Below are 21,066 nucleotides of genomic sequence, written 5' to 3' on the forward strand. Positions count from 1 at the left end.
GTAATTACCACATGTGGCCACAGAGGGCAGTATATATGAGACGAAGGCCTGACAAAACACGGATGTAAATAGCGTAACCCGGAAGTAATAATGGTAACACAAATGTAAACATGGTAGCCTCCATAACACACCACGCTGAGACAATAACTATGTATTTTTTAAACCAAATATGGCATTTCATTAATTAATTGTATTTTTTATATATATTAAGAACAGCTTTAGGCAACGTTTAAGCAAAATGTCGGCGTCATTGGTCTTCAATACGACAAAGGTCAGACCCCTTCTCTCCCGGTCCCGGTGCAGGACTCTGTCCACAGACCAACCGAACCCAGGGAATGTCTCTTCAAGTGTTCCCACCGAGACCTCCGCCGAACTTGACCGCCGAAGACCATGGAAGGACCCCACCGGCTGCTCGGTGTTCCTCTTCCCCGGCCAGGGCAGCCAATTTGTGGGCATGGGACGCGGACTGTTGCGGTACCCCAACGTTGGTGAAATGTTCAAGGTGGCCCAGAAGGTCCTGGGCTACGACCTGCTTTCTCTGTGCCTGGAGGGACCCGAGGAGGAGCTGATGAAGACCGTCCACTGCCAGCCGGCTGTGTTTGTCACCTCCTTGGCTGCGGTGGAGAGGCTGAACCAGGAAAACCCCAAAGTAGGACACCATTGCAGGCATATTCTTGTTGTTGGAGATGTCCAAATGTGGGAATGTTTTCATTCCAGGCCATCGAGACGTGTGTTGCGGCTGCCGGGTTCAGCGTGGGAGAGTTTGCTGCATTGGTCTTCTCCGGAGCTCTGACTTTTGCAGAAGGTAAACAACAACAAACATTTAACATTTAAATGATTGCATATTACTTCCTTGTTGTGTTTCCAGCTCTGTATGCGGTGAAGGTGCGTGCGGAGGCCATGCAGAGAGCTTCGGAGCTGGTCCCCAGTGGGATGCTGTCAGTGGTGGGCAAACCTCAAGCCCACTATCGATACGCCTGCCTGCAGGCCAGGGAGCACTGCCAGGCTTTAGGCGTGGAGGAACCCGTCTGCTCCGTTGCTAACTACCTTTTCCCCGATGGCAGGGTCATCGCCGGGCACCGGCAGGTGGGGGCGACTTCACCTCGTCCTTGAAGTAAATTTATGGACTAAAAGCTCCTTCTGCTTTTCCCGTCAGGCGTTGGATTTCCTGCAGCAGAATTCCAGGCGTCTTCAGTTTGTGAGGACCAAAATGCTGCCGGTGAGCGGGGCGTTCCACACCGAGCTCATGAGGTCGGCCGCAGATCCCCTCAGAGATGTTCTCAGGCAGCTGGAGGTCTGTTCAAACACTTGTAATGATGCTGTGTGCCAACAGAGGGCGACATTGTCACATTAACCCTTAGATGCATGAGTGACTGGACCCTACACAAAAATGACCCATACTAGAAACAATGTGTTTTTATGCCAATTTTGGCATTTTGGTTCGGAATAATCACTTGTATGATATTTAGTATTATATTTAGGAGTTGATAAGAATCAAAGGTTCCTATTGGATTCCATAGAAAATACATGCGGGTCATTTTTGACCCACTTATGGAAGGTTGGGGTAGTAACACAAAAACTAAAATTTCTTAAAATGTATAAAAGGTGAGTTAAAAATGTGAATGGAATGATATTAAAAACATGTTTTTTTTTAGGAATACCTAGAATATGAAATGATAAAACATTTTAATTATGAAGATATTTCAAGAAAACCACCCTGGACTGGTGGCCAGCCAATCACAGGGCACATATAGACAAACAACCATTCACACTCACATTCATACCTATGGACAATTTGGAGTGGCTAATTAACCTAGCATGTGGGAGGAAACCGGAGTACCCGGAGAAAACCCACGCATGCACGGGGAGTACATGGAAACTCCACACAGAGACGGCCGAGAGTGGGATTGAACTCGGGTCTCCTAGCTGTGAGGTCTGCGTGCTAACCATGCTAGCCATGCAGCCCACATTAAGGAAATTTGTTATTTTATTCTTTTCTTATTAGGTGGATGAGTGGTTAGCATGTTGTTTTTTTTTTCCCGGTATTCCACTTTTAAGCCTCACCTTTCTCTCCAGGTGCGTCGCCCCGAGATCAACGTGTACTCCAACGTGGACGGCAAGCGCTACATGAGCGACGGCCACGTGCGGCGGCAGCTGGTCAAGCAGCTGGTGGCGCCCGTCAAGTGGGAGCAGACGCTGCATGAGATCTACGAGCGGGGGCGGGGTGAAAGGTTCCCGCACACCTACGAGGTGGGGCCCGGGAGGCAGCTTGGCGCCACGCTGCACAAGTGCAACCGGAAGGCCTTCGCCACCGCGTACACGCACGTGGATGTCGCCGCGCCGGATGTGAGTTGTGACTGAATTTTTTTTTATAAAATAAAAAGACAATTTGCAGTGAAGACATTTTTAATTATGGAAAACAAAGAGGAATTCCAGCTCCTTTTTATGTTAAAAAAGACTGCAGGCCAGCAGCAGTATTGGCACCATTGAAGCAGATGCTGATAACGGCCACTAGGTGGCAGCATTTCCTCTAAAATCCTCTTTTTTTCATTTAACAACATTTCTCAGCATTTCCACTGAATTGTGGAGTCATTCCACGTTAGAAATTACACAGTAAACAGCAGAGACAAATCAGAAAGCCCCCATTTTAGCCCCCAAAATATCCAAAAGACCTGCTTATGGATTATTATTGGGCTTCCCACTCCAGGCAAGATGCATAAGAACCAGAAGCGCCGCGGTAAGAAAAGCTCCGTCGGTGCAACAGTGGGACCCCTAGGATGGAAATGTGACCCGAAATGATTGCATCATCGTACATTGAATCTATGCATTTATTTACCAAGAACGCCTTGGAGACGTTGCTCGCCATGCAGGCCTTCACACCCCCGCACAAACCCTGGAGCCCCCTCAGAAACCCGGGTGCCTCCCTGTGTGAAAAATCCACCCATAATTAACTTCTGGTATTCAAATTGAACTGAAAAACACAATCTCACCTGCGAGAAGGTGACCCGGTTGGATGCCTGGAGGTCTGCTCTCGGTCCAGCTGGTCCCCGATGACGGCCAACTGGCGACCCATGACCCGCACAGACCCGCCAGGGGTCCTGGAGAAGGAACAACAAGGACTACTTTGGGACATCAGAGGTGTTAAGGACCCTGAGGTGTCCCGCTTCCCCACCGAAAGAGTTTTAGTTCGGAGTATCGGGCCGGTACCTGAGGGCGGCGTCCAGCAGGTCCCCCTGCATGTCTTCATCACCACCAGGTCCAGCCCGGGGAGGCGGGGCGGCACGTCTGGGCGCTCGTGTTTGTTCCACCATTTTGTTTACTGCCGGGACAGACGTAAAAAGCTAGTATTCAAAGTAGTGCACGTGCACGTTCACGTGCGTGTGCGTGACTCCTAACGTTCATAAACAAGACTGTGTCAACACAAGGTGGGGTCATGTGACCAAGCGACCTTGAACTGGTTCATCCAGGTTTTTGAAGAAGTGACATCATCTTGTTGTTTCTTTTCTTTTGTGAAATTTATGGAGTTCCCATCCGGTGTTTTTTTTTTAATCCAGGTGGATAGTCGGACATCACACGCACTTCCTGTCCATGCAAATTCCTACATTTCCATTACTCAAATCAACCAAACGGCTGGAATCCCGTATTGCCTTTTTAACGCTAAACTCCGATTTCTTTTCTACAAATAAATCCATCCAGGCCGGTTTGGGTTGTCGTCCTAACGATTGAAATGCTGATTACCAAAACAAACACATGAAGTCATCATCGCTTGTCTGGCTCAACGCAAACAAAGGTCATTGGGTAAAAACACACTCTGAGTATGAAATACTGGAGTTCAGCATCCAAATGATCTTTTAGGCATATATTCCCTTCTTTTTTATTTATTTTTTTCAATTTAAATATCTCCAGATGTAAAAACAGGTGCAGTATTGTGTCAAAAACTACTTACCCAGCCGGGGGGGTTAAAGCGGACGCCGCCCTGCAATGAACAAAATGACATTATTATGATAATGGAATTTTAAAATATAATATTTTAAGTATTTTTCTTTGTAACTCACAGCAGCGTCCTTTAATCTTCCTCTTGTTCTCGGGTAACTGCCACCAACCACTTTGGCCACGCCTTTACTTGTCTGGGTGGGGGCGGAGGGAGTATCTGTTTGTACATGACCTCTTTTATTACTAATTTTATGTCATTTTTTAAATCAAACTGTCCTTTAAAAAATATATAAAAAATATATATATATATAAAATATATAATAAAAATATATATATATAAGGAGACCAACAAAATACCCGCTTTTAAATATGTATTTGAATACTTTTTTCAGTCGACTTTTACGGCTGATAAAGAAAGTAACGTAACATTGAACACTGCAACACTGCTCTCTGCTGGTAACAATATGATACTGCTAGTCACGTGTTCTAAAAATACCGGAAGTCTTGAATTATCTTGCATTTCAAAGACTTTATATGTTTGATGTTCAACAAATTATATAACTCAATCATGCGTCAATATTGGAGTAGTTAGCTTAAATTATTACGTTAAAGACAACATTGTATATTTTATCCTGTTGAAATCGACGCCAGGTTATCACACTAAAAATACCGAAAGTCTGCCATTATAAGTATTTCGGACCGTTTTTAAGAACAACAGCCACGTTAAACAAATACTAAATAGCTCAAATAATAATAAATCATAGCTTAATATCGAGTCGTTTGCTTTTGAGTATTGTGTAAAACTATATTGACCCTCTGGAACTAGACGGTGATTTACTGCTCCCTGTTGGCAGAACCGCGGTACTGCTGGGGTCTCGTGCATGAAAACACCAGAAGTCTAACATTGTTAGCATGTCGGATGCTGTAATAGAACAAATATCACACGAAACAAATTCGAAAAACAATTAGTAGTTTAATTTTGAGTTATATGCCGTCGGTTACTGTGTAAGAATCCATTTTAACTCTTTGGAAATAGTATTAGGTATGCTGCTCCCTGCTGGTGGTAGTGAGGTAGTGCTCACGAACAATGCACCTCTGTTGCTAGGTTATGCGAAAACATCCCACCTGCGAACCAGTGGAACTGTTCTAGATGCGAACATTTAAGAACATTTTAATTTAAGATTTGAGACATGTATAATTTAGCTCAACAACACGGACTTTTATTGTGAAGAGCGGTTTATTCCGTCGTTACATCCCCGCATGACGGCCGGATCGATACATTTCAGCTTGGTATGCTAAACTTGAGCTAACATGGGGTCCTTTTTAAAATAGCAGGAACAATGCCGAACTACCACTGTCACTTTGCCGAGAGCTGAGCCCGTGACAAGGCCGATGATGGTGCACCAGTGACGGGCAGGGGAAGGGCGAGGTCCAGCCTGCTGGGAGGATGCAGCATCCTGCTAGCCAAGACTGATGACTGGCTGTTAGCATACGTTCATCTGCAGGTAAGACATCATAATACGTGTGGGGGGGGGGGTCTCATTGTTCTCATTGCATATGTTCATATTGTTTTGTGTTGTGCCCCCCCCTGGGGGAGGCAAGATGGCGGCTAAGGTGAAGTGGGTGACAGACATTGAGAAGTCGGTGCTCATCAACAACTTCGAGAAGCGGGACTGGGTTCAAGTGGCAGAAAATGAAGACTGGAATTTTTACTGGTATGTTTATGAATGGCGGCCATCTTGTGTGTCGGAAACTTTCTGAGTCCCGCGTGCGTCTGCAGGATGAGCATCCAAACCATCCGGAACGTCTTCAGCGTGGACACGGGGTACCGCTTAACCGACGAGCAGATGGTTAACCACTTCCCCAACCACTACGAGCTGACCAGGAAGGACCTGATGATCAAGAACATCAAGCGGTACCGTAAGGAGCTGGAAAAGGAAGGGAGTCCGCTCGCCGAGAAAGACGACAACGGGAAATACGTCCATTTAGGTACGGGTACCAAAATGGCCGCCTTATCGTCGGCTAATCTTTGGTATGTGTGTGCACAGATTTTGTCCCGGTGACATTCATGCTCCCTGCGGACTACAATCTATTTGTGGAGGAGTTCCGTAAGAACCCATCCAGCACCTGGATCATGAAGCCCTGTGGGAAGGCACAGGGGAAGGGCATCTTCCTCATCAACAAGCTATCCCAGATCAAAAAATGGTCTCGGGACAGCCGCACATCCTCGTAAGATCCGCCCCCTCAAGTTAGCATGTTTACGAGTGTTACGAGTGTCACATGACTGTGTCTGCAGGTTTATGGCGGCCTCTAGTGGTAAGGAAGCTTACGTCATCTCCCTTTACATCGACAACCCTCTCCTGATTGGCGGAAAGAAGTTCGACCTGCGTCTCTACGTTCTCGTCACCACATACCGGCCGCTCAAATGCTACATGTGAGCCCCCTCGCCTCATAATGGTACGACCCTGCGTGTCGCAGTAAAAGCATTCCCCCCTCTATCAACTCGCCAGGTACAAGCTAGGCTTCTGCAGGTTCTGCACGGTGAAGTACACGCCGAGTACCAGCGAGCTGGACAACATGTTCGTGCATCTCACGAACGTCGCCATACAAAAACACGGCGTAAGTCAGCCTCGAACGCAGCATTTTTTTTTTATCAAAGTACCGCTCTCTTTCTCTATCTATCTCCTTTTCCGTGCAGGACGACTACAACCACGTCCACGGCGGCAAGTGGACCGTCAGCAACCTGCGTCTCTACCTGGAGAGCACCAGAGGAAAGGAGGTGACCGGTCGGCTCTTTGACCAGATCCACTGGATTGTGGTGCAGTCCTTGAAGGCCGTGGCTGTAAGTGTACGCGTACGTCTACAAAATACAGAAAAATCGTAAAAAAAAACAATAATTCACCAAGTGACACTCATATATTATCTATTTTAGAACCTCGGTTTGAAAACCCAATCAATTTTGTTATCTTTCTTAACACTCAGAATGCAGTGCACTTGAACGCCTCATCACTGCATGGCCCAATGTGCCTTATTATCCATTCTTTACACAGTCACCAACCCATGGATACCCAACCAAGTATTCTAGAAATGATACAATTTACAAAAATTTTTATTAAAAAACATTTATTATCATATTCAGATACACTCAATTTTATTTTTATTTTATTTATTTTTATTGAAATATTTCACTCTGTGTAATGAATCTATATAATACTTTCTTTTTGCTGTACTGTTTTAAATGACCTTTTAATGTCTCCTTTTCCAGCCTGTGATGAACAATGACAAACATTGCTTCGAATGTTACGGTTATGACATCATTATCGACGACAAGCTGAAGCCATGGCTCATCGAGGTGGGTCCGATCGAACTTTCAAATCTTTATTTTAATATTAATAATAAATATACGATAGTAATAGCCAAAGAGTATTGTTTGTATGATAACATCGTCGCCACGTTTGCTTTGGGACGCGGCTTGTACGCGTATGCGCCATGTTTGTTTTGGGAACGGAAGATGCTAATACCGGATGTAGCATAGCAAGCGGAGATGAGCTAAACTAAGATAAGCGACGACGCCTTGGTTTAGTTTTGGCTACCTGTGCTAATCATAAGCACATATTTAAAAGGCCTGCGGTATCATAACCATACATTCGCAACATGTTTAAGGTTAGCGTTTTGTTTATGTTGTCAAAGATAAAGTCGCTGTTCTGTGTCTGGCTTCCTAACCCTTCGATAGCTCAGTTGGTAGAGCGGAGGACTGTAGGAGTTTCGCTGGCATCCTTAGGTCGCTGGTTCAAATCCGGCTCGAAGGAATTTTTTTTGCGTATTACAGTTGATTTTCGTCGTTATACATTAACCCAAAACAACCAACGAGAACTCAAACTTTGACATGCTTAATTGCTGTAATAACGAATAATAAATCGCCAAAAATTGCACTCATATTTTCCTATACATACAGCAGACAACACAAATTTCCTTGACTTGTTTGAACAAACGGTTTTTATGTGCACAAGGCGTGTCTTTAACAAATAGAAATATCCTCACTGTGTGTTCACAGGACCATTTATTGAATGTCAAATATTGCAATTTGACCTGCTATTTAAGTGTCGCCTGTGATTGTGTCATTTTACTCGCCAGGTCAACGCGTCCCCCTCTTTGACCTCCAGCACTGCCAACGACCGCATCCTTAAGTACAACCTCATCAACGACACGCTCAACATCGTTACGCCCAACGGGGAGATGCCGGACTACCGCTGGAATCGCAGCCCGCCGCAGGACGCCCTGGGAAACTATCAAGTTCTGTGAGTTGTTATCATCAGTAACGCATGAAATACGGTACACGTACACCACCGTGCCACTGGAGGGCGCCACATATTTGGACACAAGCAGTTGAACCCAGATGAGCATACGTTGCTGCATTACTGTACCCTTCGATAGCTCAGTTGGTAGAGCGGAGGACTGTAGTGGAGAATGCTGACATCCTTAGGTCGCTGGTTCAATCCGGCTCGAAGGAATAACTTTTAACTCCAACGCGGTGTTACGTCTGAGGTCAATTATTTAACCTCCGCTGTTGACAGGTATGACGAGGAGCAGGCCCAGAGCGAGAGCGCCGACCTGCGGAGCCGCTCTGGCCAGTCTCTGAGCTCCAAGGGCCCCAAGGGCAGCACAGGCATCCGCCCCTCTGCAGCCACCTGGAAGTGAGGCAAGACCCACAGATACGGCCTGCGGGAATAACATTTTAGTCCAGACTGTTTCCTTTTCTATTTATTGCCTGTTGGATTGTGCCTCAATGGATGGACGTTACCTTTCTACATTCGAAACGCCACCTCTGAGGTTTCCATTTTTGCATTTTCTTTTTTTGTAAGTCTATAAAATAACAGCAAAAAAAAAAGGATTTAAAAAAATGGGGACAAAAAGTCACCATCAATGGATATCTCACTTTTTTTGTAAGTTGGATCAACTTGGGAGTGGATGTCCTTCATATAATATTAAAATAAGTACAAATATTTAATGAAATAATTCCTGTTGTGCCACTGGCAATGTATCTGTCTTTAAAGGAAAAATTCACTTTTTTTATTTTGCCCCTCAGCCGTGATTTTCATGTGAGACATGAACACATCGTTCTCTTTTCTGTGCCTTCTAAAGATATAAAAACAGCTAAAAAGAGACAACAACAATGCACATATTAGGATGCACATATTCCACTAAGAAAGCCTTCTGAAAAAAAACCAAGAAGCTTCATGTGACCTGTTATTATTATTGTTATTAACATTGTTACGCCCAAGAACTACTTTATTGGTGTAGTGACACCTCGCCACATCACAGCTAGGTACTAGCTGGCTAAAAACAAACAAAAAAAGCTAGCCAACTAATAGTGACAATCGCTACCGCTACGCTACATATTGGGGCTGCCACTACTGCTGCTGTGTTTTTGACGCTAGGTGTAGCATTCCTCTCTATGTTGCTCGTGGAGGTGTTTAATATTTATATTAATTATGTGCATTAATTGGCTGCCTCTTTTTTATGTCGCCACAACACAGACAAGAGAAATACATCAGGGTTGTTGATGACAAGAGTGCAGCAATTTTGCTTTTGGCCTTTCAAAGTGTGTAAACAATAGCTTGTTTATTCAAAGCATAATGATGGGTGTGGTTATTTATCATCTTGCCTTCCATCATGGGTGCCACACGTGAAGACCAACAACAATTCAAACTCCGGATTTTCCAACCGGGATTCGAACCAGTGTCTCCAGAACCACGGTACAGTGATACGTCAAAATGTGTCCCATTCTCTTCTCACTTGTTAAACTATGTTGCTGCGTTTCACTCTCACTGAAAAAACACCAACTTCCTCATACACCCAATATCGTAACCATACATGTTCTCACTATTATACCATACCCGTATGTGACGTCAGACATGCAGGACTCTTCAGCGTACAATTTCAGTCTCAGAGCCACACTGTTTCACCCGTGGGTCAGGGATCTTACTGCCAGACGGAAGAGTTAAATTAAGATAATGTTGGTTTAAAATGAACACGTTTTCTAAACAAAAAAACTTCTAAACGTGCTTCTCAACGTGCTTCGTGCTGCTTCTCAAATGCGCACACCAACACAGAAGTCTTATTTTGAAAACATTCAACCGGATGTGTTGTAAGTCACTTTGGGGCAACTGACGGCGGTGTCAGCCAGTCAGTCGGTCGATGGTGCTCCACCTTCTCTCCTTTAAAAAGGTGGAAAAAATACCCCAAAAGCCACTACAAAGATAATTAAGCATCGGATTAAACATAAAAGTAATCTGTTTGAGTGAACCCGTTCAAGGTAAGAACGCAGCACGAGTTTATTTGGAATATATTAACTTTTTTTTCTACATCTTTTTAGCTAGTCTGCTAACTGTGGAGGGCAGGGCTAACATAACGTTTCGACGGGAGGGTTTGCTGTGTTTCTTTCACCGTATTAAAGTGTTTATTTCTATACATGCTGTATTACAACTGCTAAGACTTTAACAATACAGTCACCATCCAATGTGCTGACGTCAGAAAATAAATGTCACCCAAGTTCATCTTAATAATGGTATTACTAATCCAATAGGAATCAACTATTAATTTGGGTTCAAGTGGGGAAGGGCGGGGCAGCCTTCCATACATCACCTCCTGGTCCATGTCCTGTTGTTCCCTACCTCCATTACGGTGGCCATAACGTTAGTACACCTGCACAATGCAAATATTTAGGTCAAAAAATGTATTTATTTGTGTGCTTGTTGTTGCACGACGCCATTTTTGGCTTAATTAAAGCAGTAGTGAAAGATACACTTCCTATTTACCCCAAAGGTGGCATCTTTGTACTGCTTTAGTTTGTTTTGGTTTTTAACAAAGTTACATTTTGTAGGACGTGTGAAAAGGAGTAGAAGGAAGCACCCGTGCATTTGAAAATCCACTATCCTTGCAGACCACACCAAAAAGCATCTGTGAAAGGTCATTGAGCGCATCACAGCGCCGAGAGGGGTTTCCCCAGGAAAGAGTGCAGTGCCTTGTGACCCGTACCTCGCCGTGTAACACTGAGTTTCCCTCCATTATGCGGCCATAGCAGTGGAAAGTGCTTGAACTTGTGGAACAAATACCATTGTGTTATTGCAGAGTCCACTTGTAGCGTGTACGGCCCCCCTGCAGCTGTCTGGGGGCCGCACAAAATCAAGGTCATGCGCTTGAGAGTGTTTTCGTTTTGGGGATTCTCTTTCCGACGTCCCGCTGAGAAACCACTGGAGGGATGGATGGGGCTCGGCGTTATAGGCGACAAAAGCAGGAAGTGGAAACAGAGCTTCCTCTTACACGTGATAAGGACTTTTTGTTATGTAACTTTGGAACTTTGCCGGGCTTTTGAGTCGGTAAGGATTCGGACCAGGTCTTGATCGCTTCTGCAAGACTTTTAGGTCCCGTGGGTTTAGATGAAGGCCCACTAATTCATCGTTTGGGACCCTAAAACAGGACGGATATCTATTTATGGCGGCCCACATTTGCTAGTCACACACGGGTGACATACTATGTACATGCTGCCATCTAGTGGTGGGCCCTATCATGGCGGAATTGGCCAATAAAATCGTAATTTACTGTGAAGCATGGAATCTCTCAGTGAATGAAATGATCCCATTTACCCGGAAGACCGCTCAATCATCCCAAATGCTAACATTCCCGAAGTTAACACGGGTGACTTTTTCCGGGCTTCTTGGTGACATGAACATGAAAGCTGGTATCGCTCCTCTCAACAAGCAGCGGGATCCTTTTGTGCTTTTTATGTTTGTTTTTTTTTTGTTGGCTCTTTGACCATTCCCAAATGTTATGGCTATGATAATACAGATGATACATTGCCGTCCTTTGGGCAAACACTCAATGTTTGCTGCTTGTTTTACAGCTGGGGTGTTTAAAGGGCAGCCCGAGGGCCATTTACGGCACGTGGCTGTAAGTCTCAGCATATCTACATGGGTTGGTTTTAAATAAATAATCCTTTGATGCTTCAGTACGCGGCCCCCAGTGGTGATTTACGGGGTGCACGCAGCACGACCTCGCGGCTCCGCAAGCGTAAAGAGACAGGGAGCGCCACCACGTTCCTGATCTGGCACAACACTTCTGTTGTCTTGAAACGATGGTGGAGTTGATGGTCGTGATGGCGTGACGACGGATGCGGCGTGACATGCTCCGCAACGAACTTTGCCGTCTTTGTCGTCCTCCATCCCAGCTGCCTCTGCTCATCCCGGACTCGTAAACAAAGTCCTGACGTGTTTTGTAGCCAAAGTTCACAGCAGTGTGGGAACTGGCTCGGCATTCCGAGGTGGATCTTGAGGCCGCAGTCGGCAAAAAAATTCCATCAGGCTTAGGACACCCCTTGCAGGCCTCTAGTGGACATCATTGTTTGTGTTTGATGACATCATCGCTAATCTAGTAATCTAAGAAGCACCGGGAAGCCAACTTTGGCGAGAAAGTGCAGCCTTGATGGGATTTAGGCCGATATCAGGATATCAGCTCCGATGATGGAAATTCAGTCTTTTTTTTGCTTGAGTGGAGTCGCATGTTGGGTTTATGGACTTCAGACTGAGTCGCTGTGTCAACACCGTTGTTTGCACTGCTGGGTCAAGTCGTGTTTCGCCATCGATTAGATCAGCGCTGGAGTAGCCTTTCTCAAACAATCGCTCATTCAAAAAGATGTTGTCTTGTTTGCTTTTTCCAGTTGGGAATAGTGGGAAGTTCCTTTTAACTTGAATCCAAAATAACGGAACAATAAACTTTTCCCCACACACGACACACGTTATTATGCTAGGAAGTCAGCGAGCCATACTTCGGAGTAGCTGCAGTGGCTTGAATTTTGCTTGTTTTATTCCAAATAAATTGATTATTGATTACAGTAAGAGCTATGAGACCAGGGTTCAATTCCACCCTAGGCCATCTCCATGTGTGGAGTTTGCATGTTCTCCCCGTGCATACGTGGGTTTTCTCCCGGTACTCCGGTTTCCTCCCACATTCCAAAAATATGCTAGGTAAATTAGCCACTCCAAATTGTCCATAGGTATGAATGTGAGTGTGAATGGTTGTTTATATGTGATTGGCTGGCGACCAGTCCATGGTGTACCCCGTGCCTCTCGCCCGAAGACAGCTGGGATAGGCTTCAGCACCCCCGCGACCCTCGTGAGGATAAGCGGTAGAAAACGAATGAAATGAATTATAGTAAGACCTCATTCGTCGCGGTTAATAGCGGAAAAAAATAGTGATGCTCCAACCAGGATTTTATTCGGCCAATTTCCAACGTGAAACCTACCCATACCGATCACATGGATTAGTGTTAATTAGCCAGCGGTGCCATATAAAGGGGAAAGTCAAGAGAATTCCAACATCCCAAAAATAGGTAAAAATAGGTACTAATAAAATGAGTAATTAATTACAAAGAGGGCAACTTTTTTTTTTTTTTCACGGGCCCAGAGCTCCTGGCTGTACATAACCCTGCTATTGGCTATATGAATTATTGTATTTGATTTAATGTAAATATTAACAAAAATCTGTTGTTGTTTTTTTTTTGGTCTATTACGTCTAAATGTTTTTGCAGCCCAATTCTGTCCACCCCTGCTTCACAGTGTAAGGAGGATTTGTTCATGGTCTGCCATGGCCACAATAACACCCTCTGTCCAGGCTGGTCTGCAAGCCGCGGGTCACTGACCATTGATCATCACACACACACACACACACACACATCATGACACACTTCCATCCTCTTCGGAAAGAAGCTGTGGTCCGTGTTGGCATGACTTGAATACATTGTCGTGTTTGTGTCATCCAATCGCATGTTTTTTTCTCTGTTGTTATAAAAACTTGGCAAAGAACAGTAAGAACAAATGCAAATACATCATTTAGCTATTAAATCGGGACTGTTTTTTGGGGGGAGGTCACATTGATGTGATGGGAGAAAGTGGTTGAGCGGGGGGTGCAAACAGAGGCACGTCTGTGCTTCCAAGGAAGTCGGAAGACGACACCCCAATCATGTTAATGCGGCACCTTTTATCCCTAATGATACATTAGCATGAAACGTTACGCATGTGACGCTTGTCCAGGGCCTTCTCACGGCAGCCATGTCGGGTTCCTACGACGACTCCATGATCGACGTCTCCAGTGACAGCTTCTGGGAGGTGAGGGGCCGCCAGGCGGGATGGACGCACATCCATCACAAAGTAGCTGCTAAACCGCTTACTGCCCCCCCCCCCTCCATCCTTTTCTTCTTAGGTGGGCAACTACAAGCGCACCGTGAAGCGCGTGGATGACGGCAACCGGCTATGCAACGACCTCATGAGCTGCATCCACGAGCGGGCGCGTATCGAGAAGTCGTACGCCCAGCAGCTCACCGAGTGGGGCAAACGCTGGCGGCAGCTCATAGAGAAAGGTAGGGGGCAACAATCGCTTTTGAAAAAGAATGAAATCTTGTGAGATTTTGTCATAATTTTACGGGCATATAGTTGAAATATAAAACATGGTTGTTTAAAAGTCTTAATATGTTAATAAATGTAATATTTTTGTTGTTAGAGCATAGAAAACCTGTTTGTGAATTTGTAAATATGGCTTTTAAAATGATTAGAACCCTCTAGTCATTAAATAGCACCCCTATAGTGGTGTTTTTTCCTCCTACAATTATGATTTTATTCCCATAATATTTTTTGTTTATTGTTTGATTTTAATATTTGGGCGCCGTGATCACATCCCTCCTGTGAGAAGTTTGTTGTTGTGTCCTCTTGGATGTCCGTCCAACACAACGCCAACATCCTGGTCATGCTGTGTCTCCAGGCCCTCAGTACGGCATGCTGGAGCGGGCGTGGGCATCCCTGTGCACGGAGGCGGAGAAGGTGAGCGAGCTGCACATGGAGGTGAAAGCCTCGCTGATGGGCGAGGACTACGAGAAGCTGAAGAACTGGCAGCACGACGCCTACCATAAGCAGATGATCGGCGGCTTCAAGGAGACCAAGGAGGCCGAGGACGGCTTCCGCAAGGCGCAGAAGCCCTGGGCCAAGAAGCTCAAGGAGGTTTGTTTACCTTCACGTCGGCTCCATGGCGACACGCAGCAACACGCTGCCGCGCATGGAAGGGAACGCTCGGAATTAGGCTCTCGTCACTGCTTACATTCCTCCGTGCTCCTAACCCCCTGTTCCGCCTCCAGGCGGGCAGGCCTCATATCCTGTGGAGGGAACAATAGAGATTTGTAGCCATAGTGATTTATTGATTGACGGCAGGAAGTGAGGCCGAATGACACGCCGTCACAGCAGATGAAGCCTCCAGGAAGTACCTACTGCGTCTACAACACTGTTGTGGCATTCCCAGGTGGAGACCATGAAGAAGTCCTACCATTCCGCCTGCAAGGAGGAGAAGCTGGCGGCCAGCAGGGAGACCAACAGCAAACTGGAGAGCAACAACAATCCAGAAGCGCAGAAGAAGCTCCAGGAGAAGGTGGAGAAGTGCCAGCAGGAGGCGCACAAGGTAGGAAGTCAAGATGCACGATATCTTTTTTTTTTTCATACCATAACTTGGTGCCTCTCGAGATATATGGTACAGATAACTTTTTATATCTGCGTTTTAAAATGTACATTTAGTTTGTGCACACCTGAGGGTCAGAAGGAATTGAACAACTTTTCCTCATCAAACATCATGACATTATAACTCCCACATGGCTACTGTCAGGAGAACCAGAGAATAGAGCGGAGGGAGACACCCGCCGTGGCCCAGCAACTTGCACTACATTCGGACACATGCTCCGAGCAGCCGGTCTGTCTCTACAGAGGTCAGGACAACCAGACTATAGAGCAGGAAGAGCCACTTGCAGTGGCCCAGCAAGGTGCACTACATTCGGACACATGCTCTGAGCAGCCGGCCTGTCTCTACGGAGGTCAGGACAACCAGACTATAGAGCAGGAAGAGCTACCGGCCGTGGCCCAGCAAGGTGCAATACATGCTCAGAGTAGCCGCTATGACACCATGGATGTTTGTGGCAAACCTTTTGCAATTGTCGCTGGCGGTTCAGGTTTTTTAGTGTTATCAGATTTATAGGTATTATGTTATAATCCCTCATATCAGTCCGATAATTATTTTGCACCCCGAGTTCTTGGCCTTCACCCGGTCCTTCCTCCGACAGACGAAAGAACGCTATGAGAAGTCCTTGGAGGAGCTGGACAAGCTGACCCCCCAGTACATGGAGAACATGGAGCAGGTGTTCGAGCAGTGGCAACAGTTTGAAGACAAACGCATTCGCTTTTTCAAAGAGCTTCTCTTGGAGGTCAAGCAGCACCTGGACCTCTCCACCAATCACAGGTCAGACATTCGTGTTTACGGAGGGAACGCGGAACAGGAAGATGAACGAATTAACACATCTTTCGTAGGTTCCAGACCATTTACCACACGCTGGAAGACACAATCTCCGCCACCGACGCAGAGGAGGACCTGAAATGGTTCCGATCCAATCACGGACCCGGCATGCCCATGAACTGGCCCCAATTTGAGGTTGGAAAACATGCCTGAGATGTCAGCAATGCAAAATATCTCAGCAGAGACGAACACTTTTGTGTTTCTCAGCTTAGTCTCCGTCCTCAAGCTCCGTGTTTTCTAACTCCACAGTCCACATTAATCCTCTTCCTTTCCCCAGAACTTGGACTGGTCCCGCCTTCGGTCCTTTAAGAGAAGGTCCATTGTAGTGAGTCCTGCATGGGATGGCTGCGCTGTCACTGTAGCCATGAGGGAGGGAGGGAGGGTGGGTGGGTTGTGGTGGGGGCAGGTTAACCCCGCTTCCCCACTAACACACCTTATTTGCTTTGTTTGTGTGTCATGAGGTGTTGATCACAAATACACGGGCAAAAGTCTCTTGTTCTCATCCTCCTCTTTAAGGCAGAGGTGTCCAAACTGCGGCACGGGGGCCATTTGCGGAACACAGCTTGGTTTTGTTTATTAGTATTATTACTATTGATAGTATTGGTACTGTTGATACTAATTTATGGCCTGTTTGTCATTGTGGTGGCCTAAAATGCCCGATTTCATGGCAGCCTTTTCAAAAAGTTGCCATGGTTTGTGGTTCATTTTTTAACATTGTGACAGCTTGTGATTTTATGAATTTGTTATTGATGCTTTAACTTTAACTAAACCTTAATTAAAACTAAAAAAAAAAAGCACAGGATTTCAACAAATGTAGCTAGACCAGTGTAGCCTGTAGCAAAAATTTAATTTAACAAGAAAACTTAAAAAAATATATATCTCAACAGCAAAATTAAATTATTTTAAAAGAATACGGTCAAAATATTAAGAGAAAAATAATGAAATCTTGTGAGATTTTGTCATAATTTTACGAGCATAAAGTTGAAATATGAAAAATGCTTGCTTTAAAGTCTTAATATGTTAATAAATATTCTTGTTGTTAGAGCATAGAAATTTCTAAATATGGCTTTTAAAATTATTAGAAACCTCTAGTCATTAAATAACACCCCTATAGTGGCCTTTAGACCCCTATAATTCATTTTTTACTCCCCACTGAGAAACTCTTATGCAGCAGACGTTCAACCCGGCCGAGCGAGTGAGCTAACCAGTTAGCCTCAAATGTATTTTTTTTTCTTAAGAAGCCAAAAACCTACCACTTCCACACAGGATGGGAGGAGAACCTTTTTTTTTTTTTTTTACTCTATCATGACAGACATGCCATGGCTGACTTCATGACCTCATGCAGTGTTAAGGTAAAGTCATGTCAGCTAATGTCTCAATGTTTTGCGTCATCACTGCCACCTAGTGGCCACAATGCTACATGCAGCATGATAGTCTACCACCAAACAGCCATCATTTATTTCTGAAAAAACACATTTTGCGAGGGGCGACTGTATTTTTGCTGAAGATATGTAGCTTCTTAGCCAAGCCACGTAGGATTGGTGATAAAATTAGAAACATCAGTGCCACCCCAACCCCCCAGGTGGGAAAACTTTGGACAGCTCTGCTTGAAGCGAATTTATCAGTGCAAATGCTCTAAAAAGAATGAATGAGTTTTTTTTTTTTGCTTTCAGGTGATGGATTATTTCTACAAGCCTCGCTGCGCTATTGGGAACATGCTAGCAAGTTAGCATCACCTCCATTCTTACCTTGCCAGCGTGTTCCCAACGCAGCACACGTGTGTTTGTGTGGCGTTGCCATTTGCCTCCTGGCAGAGTACTTGAGGTTTTTATTTTGTCGTGTGTCGCAGGACTGGTCCATAGACCTGAACCGCACCCTCAGCAGACGGGAGAAGAAGAAGCCATCAGAGGGCGTCACGCTGACGGGCATCAGTCAGACTGGATCCGACCAGCCGGTTCAGCCTCTCAAGACCAGCAGCAGGTAGGCAATGGATCGCCGTTCTTTGGTGCGGGAGAGCTTATCTATCTGCCATCCGTACGCTGCGGCAACATCCTGCGAAGGAATGCTCATGAGAGGTTACGTAAACGCCGCACCACGGGTGCGACATGGAGTGTTTCCATGACGACGGCAAACAATGAGTTGGGAAAGAAGTTTGCCGGTGCATACTTGACAGTGAGCCAAGAAAGCAATGTGGAAATACCGCTTTTGACCAAAGGTACAACCGGCACCATCTTGACAACGACGCCAGATAAGCGTCATTGTCACACTCGATGGTCGCCATGCACAATGCGGCCTCTGTGCTGGTGTTGTTCACACACCTCATCTACAGGGGGCAGCAGCGGGACACTTCCTTTGCGTAAAGCTGCTTTTTTTTGGTCACAAGATCTGTGTAGCGGCGGAAAGAATGAGGTTGCCGAGAGCCAGTCAGCTGCTCCATCCTTCGGTTATGTTTGGATGGAGTGAGTCAGAATAACGTGAGCTTGTTCCGCCCGTGGAAATCGGTCATCATCATCTCGCCGCCCGTTCGCGTGACTGTCAACCCTCGTTTTTCACTGTCTCCCCGCACCATCAGCATCAGCAAGCCTCCCAAAGCGGCGCCCCCCGGTTCCAACCCTTTCGAGGATGACGATGAAGAGGACGAGGAGGCGGGGATGGTGGACGATGAGGAGGACGAGGAGACGAGCAACCACATCAGCGTGAAACGGGATGACGTGAAAACGTTGGTGAACGGGAGATAAAACGTCCGCGTCTGTTGTCTTGTCTTTTTTTTTTGGTATCGTGGACTCTGCTGGTGCTGTCCTCCTGCCCTTCTTGTAGCCGTCTCCCTTCTGTCTCAGGTGGTGTGTTTGCTGTTCACTCCTAACAGGGCTGTAGAATGTGCATTCGAGTGGCTCCCTCTGCTGGCCACTAAAGGTTTACACTGCAATCACCGCCTAAGTGATCTGCTTGTGGCTTTGTTTCCACTTGCCTGTTTGTCGGATTCTTCTTATGTTATTTGTGGCATCAAAACGCTTCATGCGCTTGTTTTAGTTTTTTTTTGTTGTTTTTGTTTTCAGCATGAATGATTTCCACTTCTAAACAGCTCAGCGGATGACTTCAGGATTGCACCGTGATGGCTTTTTTTTGTGTGCTGTGCCTAACATTGCTGTCTCCGTATTCCTGGCGACAATCTGTACTGTTAAAAAGGTGCCCTCCTTTCCTCCCTGTGCCCAGCAGCGCCAGCAGCATGGAGAGGACGCCGGACTGGTCGGACGAGGACACCACCACCGCCGCCACCACTTTTCCAGCAAACGGGAACGGGAACCCCTTCGAAGACGAGCCGGCCTCCCCGGTCATCTCCGTGCCCGTCCGAGCGCTTTACGACTACGAGGGCCAGGAGCAGGATGAGCTGAGCTTCAAAGCGGGTACATCAAACACACTTTTGTGGTGTGTTCAATGACCGCCTAAAAAAAGTGTGAAATCTCAATTAATGAAACGTAAAGACTTATTGTGGGCGTTTTTAACTAAAAAAAAGCGCGTAAATCCACTGTCTTTATCCTGTCTTTGTCTCCTTTTTAATTTGTAATCATCTGTTTGTCCTCAAGGGGACGAGCTGACCAAAATTGGTGAGGAGGACGACCAGGGCTGGTGCAAAGGCCGACTCAAGAACGGGCAGATTGGCCTCTATCCTGCTAACTATGTGGAGGACATCCAGTAATGATAACCACAGTCACTGTGTGTGTGTGTGTGTGTGTGTGTGTGTGTGTGTATGTGTGTGTGTGTGAGGGAGATGAGTCGCCAAAAGGACCTCGCATTGACCCTCATTACGGTGGGGTCAAGTTGGCATTAAAAGACCCTCGGCTGTTACAGAAAAATGGCTAACACAGCAAACACTGGGCCTGACGGACGGGTCGGCTAGCCGCCACGAACTTATTGACGGGGGAGCCCCGGGGTTGATCACATGACCAGTTGGTGGAGATATTATGATGACTATCAAGGAAGCTTTCATGTGGTTCACAACAAATGGGTGGGTTTCCTTTAGCACTGCACTTGAATGTAAACTCACTGATTGTATTTCTCGTTGATTTAGTAGCTGTTGAATATTCGACCGCCGACCTACAGTAATTCATATGCAGTCCTCTTTACTTTTCATTTAACACTGAATATTCAAGCTTATTTTGACACCGTGGTTCAAAGGGCCGAGCAGTGTGGGCATGAGAGTACAAATAAAGCTATGAAATCCTAGCTAGCTAAGTTAATTTATATATAATGCCCTTTATTATATTTGCTTTTTAGTTCTCTTTAAATGCTGCCACTGAGAATCAGTTTGTACATGAATTGACTTAATGTTTGCCAACATGATGATTATTCCCTTTTTTCACGGGGCCACGTTCATTTAATTAATTAGGAAATAATATGTGAATAATTTGTAGTATTTTAAAACAAAACAATGCTCCATAGTCTTTACAGATGTAGGTTTGAGGTTTTTGCCATGTTTTCAGGATACACCGCCACAGCTTCAGCTGTACTTGCACAGTTAAATGTTTGTAAATGTTTTCCCACAACAGAATAAATCAATTTACTGGAGAAATGTTCGCTTTGGATTTCGCTTGTACTTCTGTATAAGTGACAAAAATAAAGGCTCGTTCATTTCTCTTGTCTAGCAGTATTATTTTTCTTTCGGTGGAATATTTGCATATTCAGATTAAAATTTATGTTATGTATTGAACAAAAGAAAACTATAATAAATCATATAATTTCAAATCTGTATGA

At 45.4% G+C, this 21,066-nt stretch overlaps 4 protein-coding genes and 2 non-coding genes across 16 annotated transcripts; 5 read left to right on the top strand and 1 right to left on the bottom strand.

Moving 5' to 3' along the window:
- The first annotated feature begins 83 nt into the window (after positions 1-83).
- mcat (malonyl CoA:ACP acyltransferase (mitochondrial)) lies at positions 84-3,340 on the top strand. Its single transcript, XM_058078521.2, has 5 exons — positions 84-649; positions 718-805; positions 869-1,086; positions 1,157-1,294; positions 2,077-3,340. The coding sequence occupies exons 1-5, from the start codon at positions 239-241 to the stop codon at positions 2,359-2,361; spliced, it is 1,140 nt and encodes a 379-aa protein (XP_057934504.2). The 5' UTR covers positions 84-238; the 3' UTR covers positions 2,362-3,340.
- LOC144894538 (uncharacterized) lies at positions 2,559-4,184 on the bottom strand. Of its 3 annotated transcripts, none has more exons than XM_078787572.1 (6): positions 4,056-4,175; positions 3,947-3,976; positions 3,208-3,319; positions 2,991-3,098; positions 2,846-2,924; positions 2,559-2,772 (listed from the first exon to the last, which is right to left on the bottom strand). In XM_078787572.1, the coding sequence occupies exons 3-6, from the start codon at positions 3,309-3,311 to the stop codon at positions 2,677-2,679; spliced, it is 387 nt and encodes a 128-aa protein (XP_078643698.1). In that variant the 5' UTR covers positions 3,312-3,319; positions 3,947-3,976; positions 4,056-4,175; the 3' UTR covers positions 2,559-2,676. The 3 variants fall into 3 exon arrangements, with proteins under 3 accessions (XP_078643698.1, XP_078643695.1, XP_078643691.1); XM_078787569.1 differs by having other exon boundaries at positions 2,837-2,924; positions 4,056-4,172; XM_078787565.1 differs by having other exon boundaries at positions 2,559-2,924; positions 4,056-4,184.
- A 663-nt stretch (positions 4,185-4,847) lies between these two features.
- ttll1 (tubulin tyrosine ligase-like family, member 1) lies at positions 4,848-9,469 on the top strand. 2 transcript variants are annotated; one of them, XM_058078518.2, is made up of 10 exons: positions 4,848-5,438; positions 5,536-5,648; positions 5,714-5,922; positions 5,982-6,162; positions 6,230-6,367; positions 6,444-6,552; positions 6,632-6,775; positions 7,199-7,285; positions 8,068-8,231; positions 8,508-9,469. In XM_058078518.2, the coding sequence occupies exons 2-10, from the start codon at positions 5,536-5,538 to the stop codon at positions 8,629-8,631; spliced, it is 1,269 nt and encodes a 422-aa protein (XP_057934501.1). In that variant the 5' UTR covers positions 4,848-5,438; the 3' UTR covers positions 8,632-9,469. The 2 variants fall into 2 exon arrangements, with proteins under 2 accessions (XP_057934501.1, XP_057934502.1); XM_058078519.2 differs by having other exon boundaries at positions 4,848-5,437; positions 5,524-5,648.
- trnay-gua (transfer RNA tyrosine (anticodon GUA)) lies at positions 7,657-7,742 on the top strand. The gene is given in 2 exon segments: positions 7,657-7,693; positions 7,707-7,742. It is a non-coding gene; the product is annotated as a tRNA-Tyr (tRNA).
- trnay-gua (transfer RNA tyrosine (anticodon GUA)) lies at positions 8,358-8,443 on the top strand. The gene is given in 2 exon segments: positions 8,358-8,394; positions 8,409-8,443. It is a non-coding gene; the product is annotated as a tRNA-Tyr (tRNA).
- A 629-nt stretch (positions 9,470-10,098) lies between the features above and the next one.
- On the top strand, positions 10,099-20,947 carry pacsin2 (protein kinase C and casein kinase substrate in neurons 2). Of its 8 annotated transcripts, none has more exons than XM_058077645.2 (12): positions 10,099-10,249; positions 14,022-14,096; positions 14,191-14,347; positions 14,746-14,981; positions 15,277-15,432; positions 16,085-16,260; positions 16,329-16,449; positions 16,592-16,639; positions 18,164-18,294; positions 18,887-19,033; positions 19,528-19,718; positions 19,899-20,947. In XM_058077645.2, the coding sequence occupies exons 2-12, from the start codon at positions 14,040-14,042 to the stop codon at positions 20,009-20,011; spliced, it is 1,533 nt and encodes a 510-aa protein (XP_057933628.2). In that variant the 5' UTR covers positions 10,099-10,249; positions 14,022-14,039; the 3' UTR covers positions 20,012-20,947. The 8 variants fall into 8 exon arrangements, with proteins under 8 accessions (XP_057933628.2, XP_057933629.2, XP_057933633.2 ...); XM_058077646.2 differs by having other exon boundaries at positions 19,531-19,718; XM_058077650.2 differs by lacking the exon at positions 18,887-19,033.
- The last annotated feature ends 119 nt before the right edge of the window (positions 20,948-21,066 follow it).

Source organism: Doryrhamphus excisus, linkage group LG2 (genome assembly GCF_037039965.1).
Source record: "Doryrhamphus excisus strain RoL-2023G ecotype Guam linkage group LG2, RoL_Dexc_Guam_v1.1, whole genome shotgun sequence".
NCBI classification, from domain to species: domain Eukaryota; kingdom Metazoa; phylum Chordata; class Actinopteri; order Syngnathiformes; family Syngnathidae; genus Doryrhamphus; species Doryrhamphus excisus.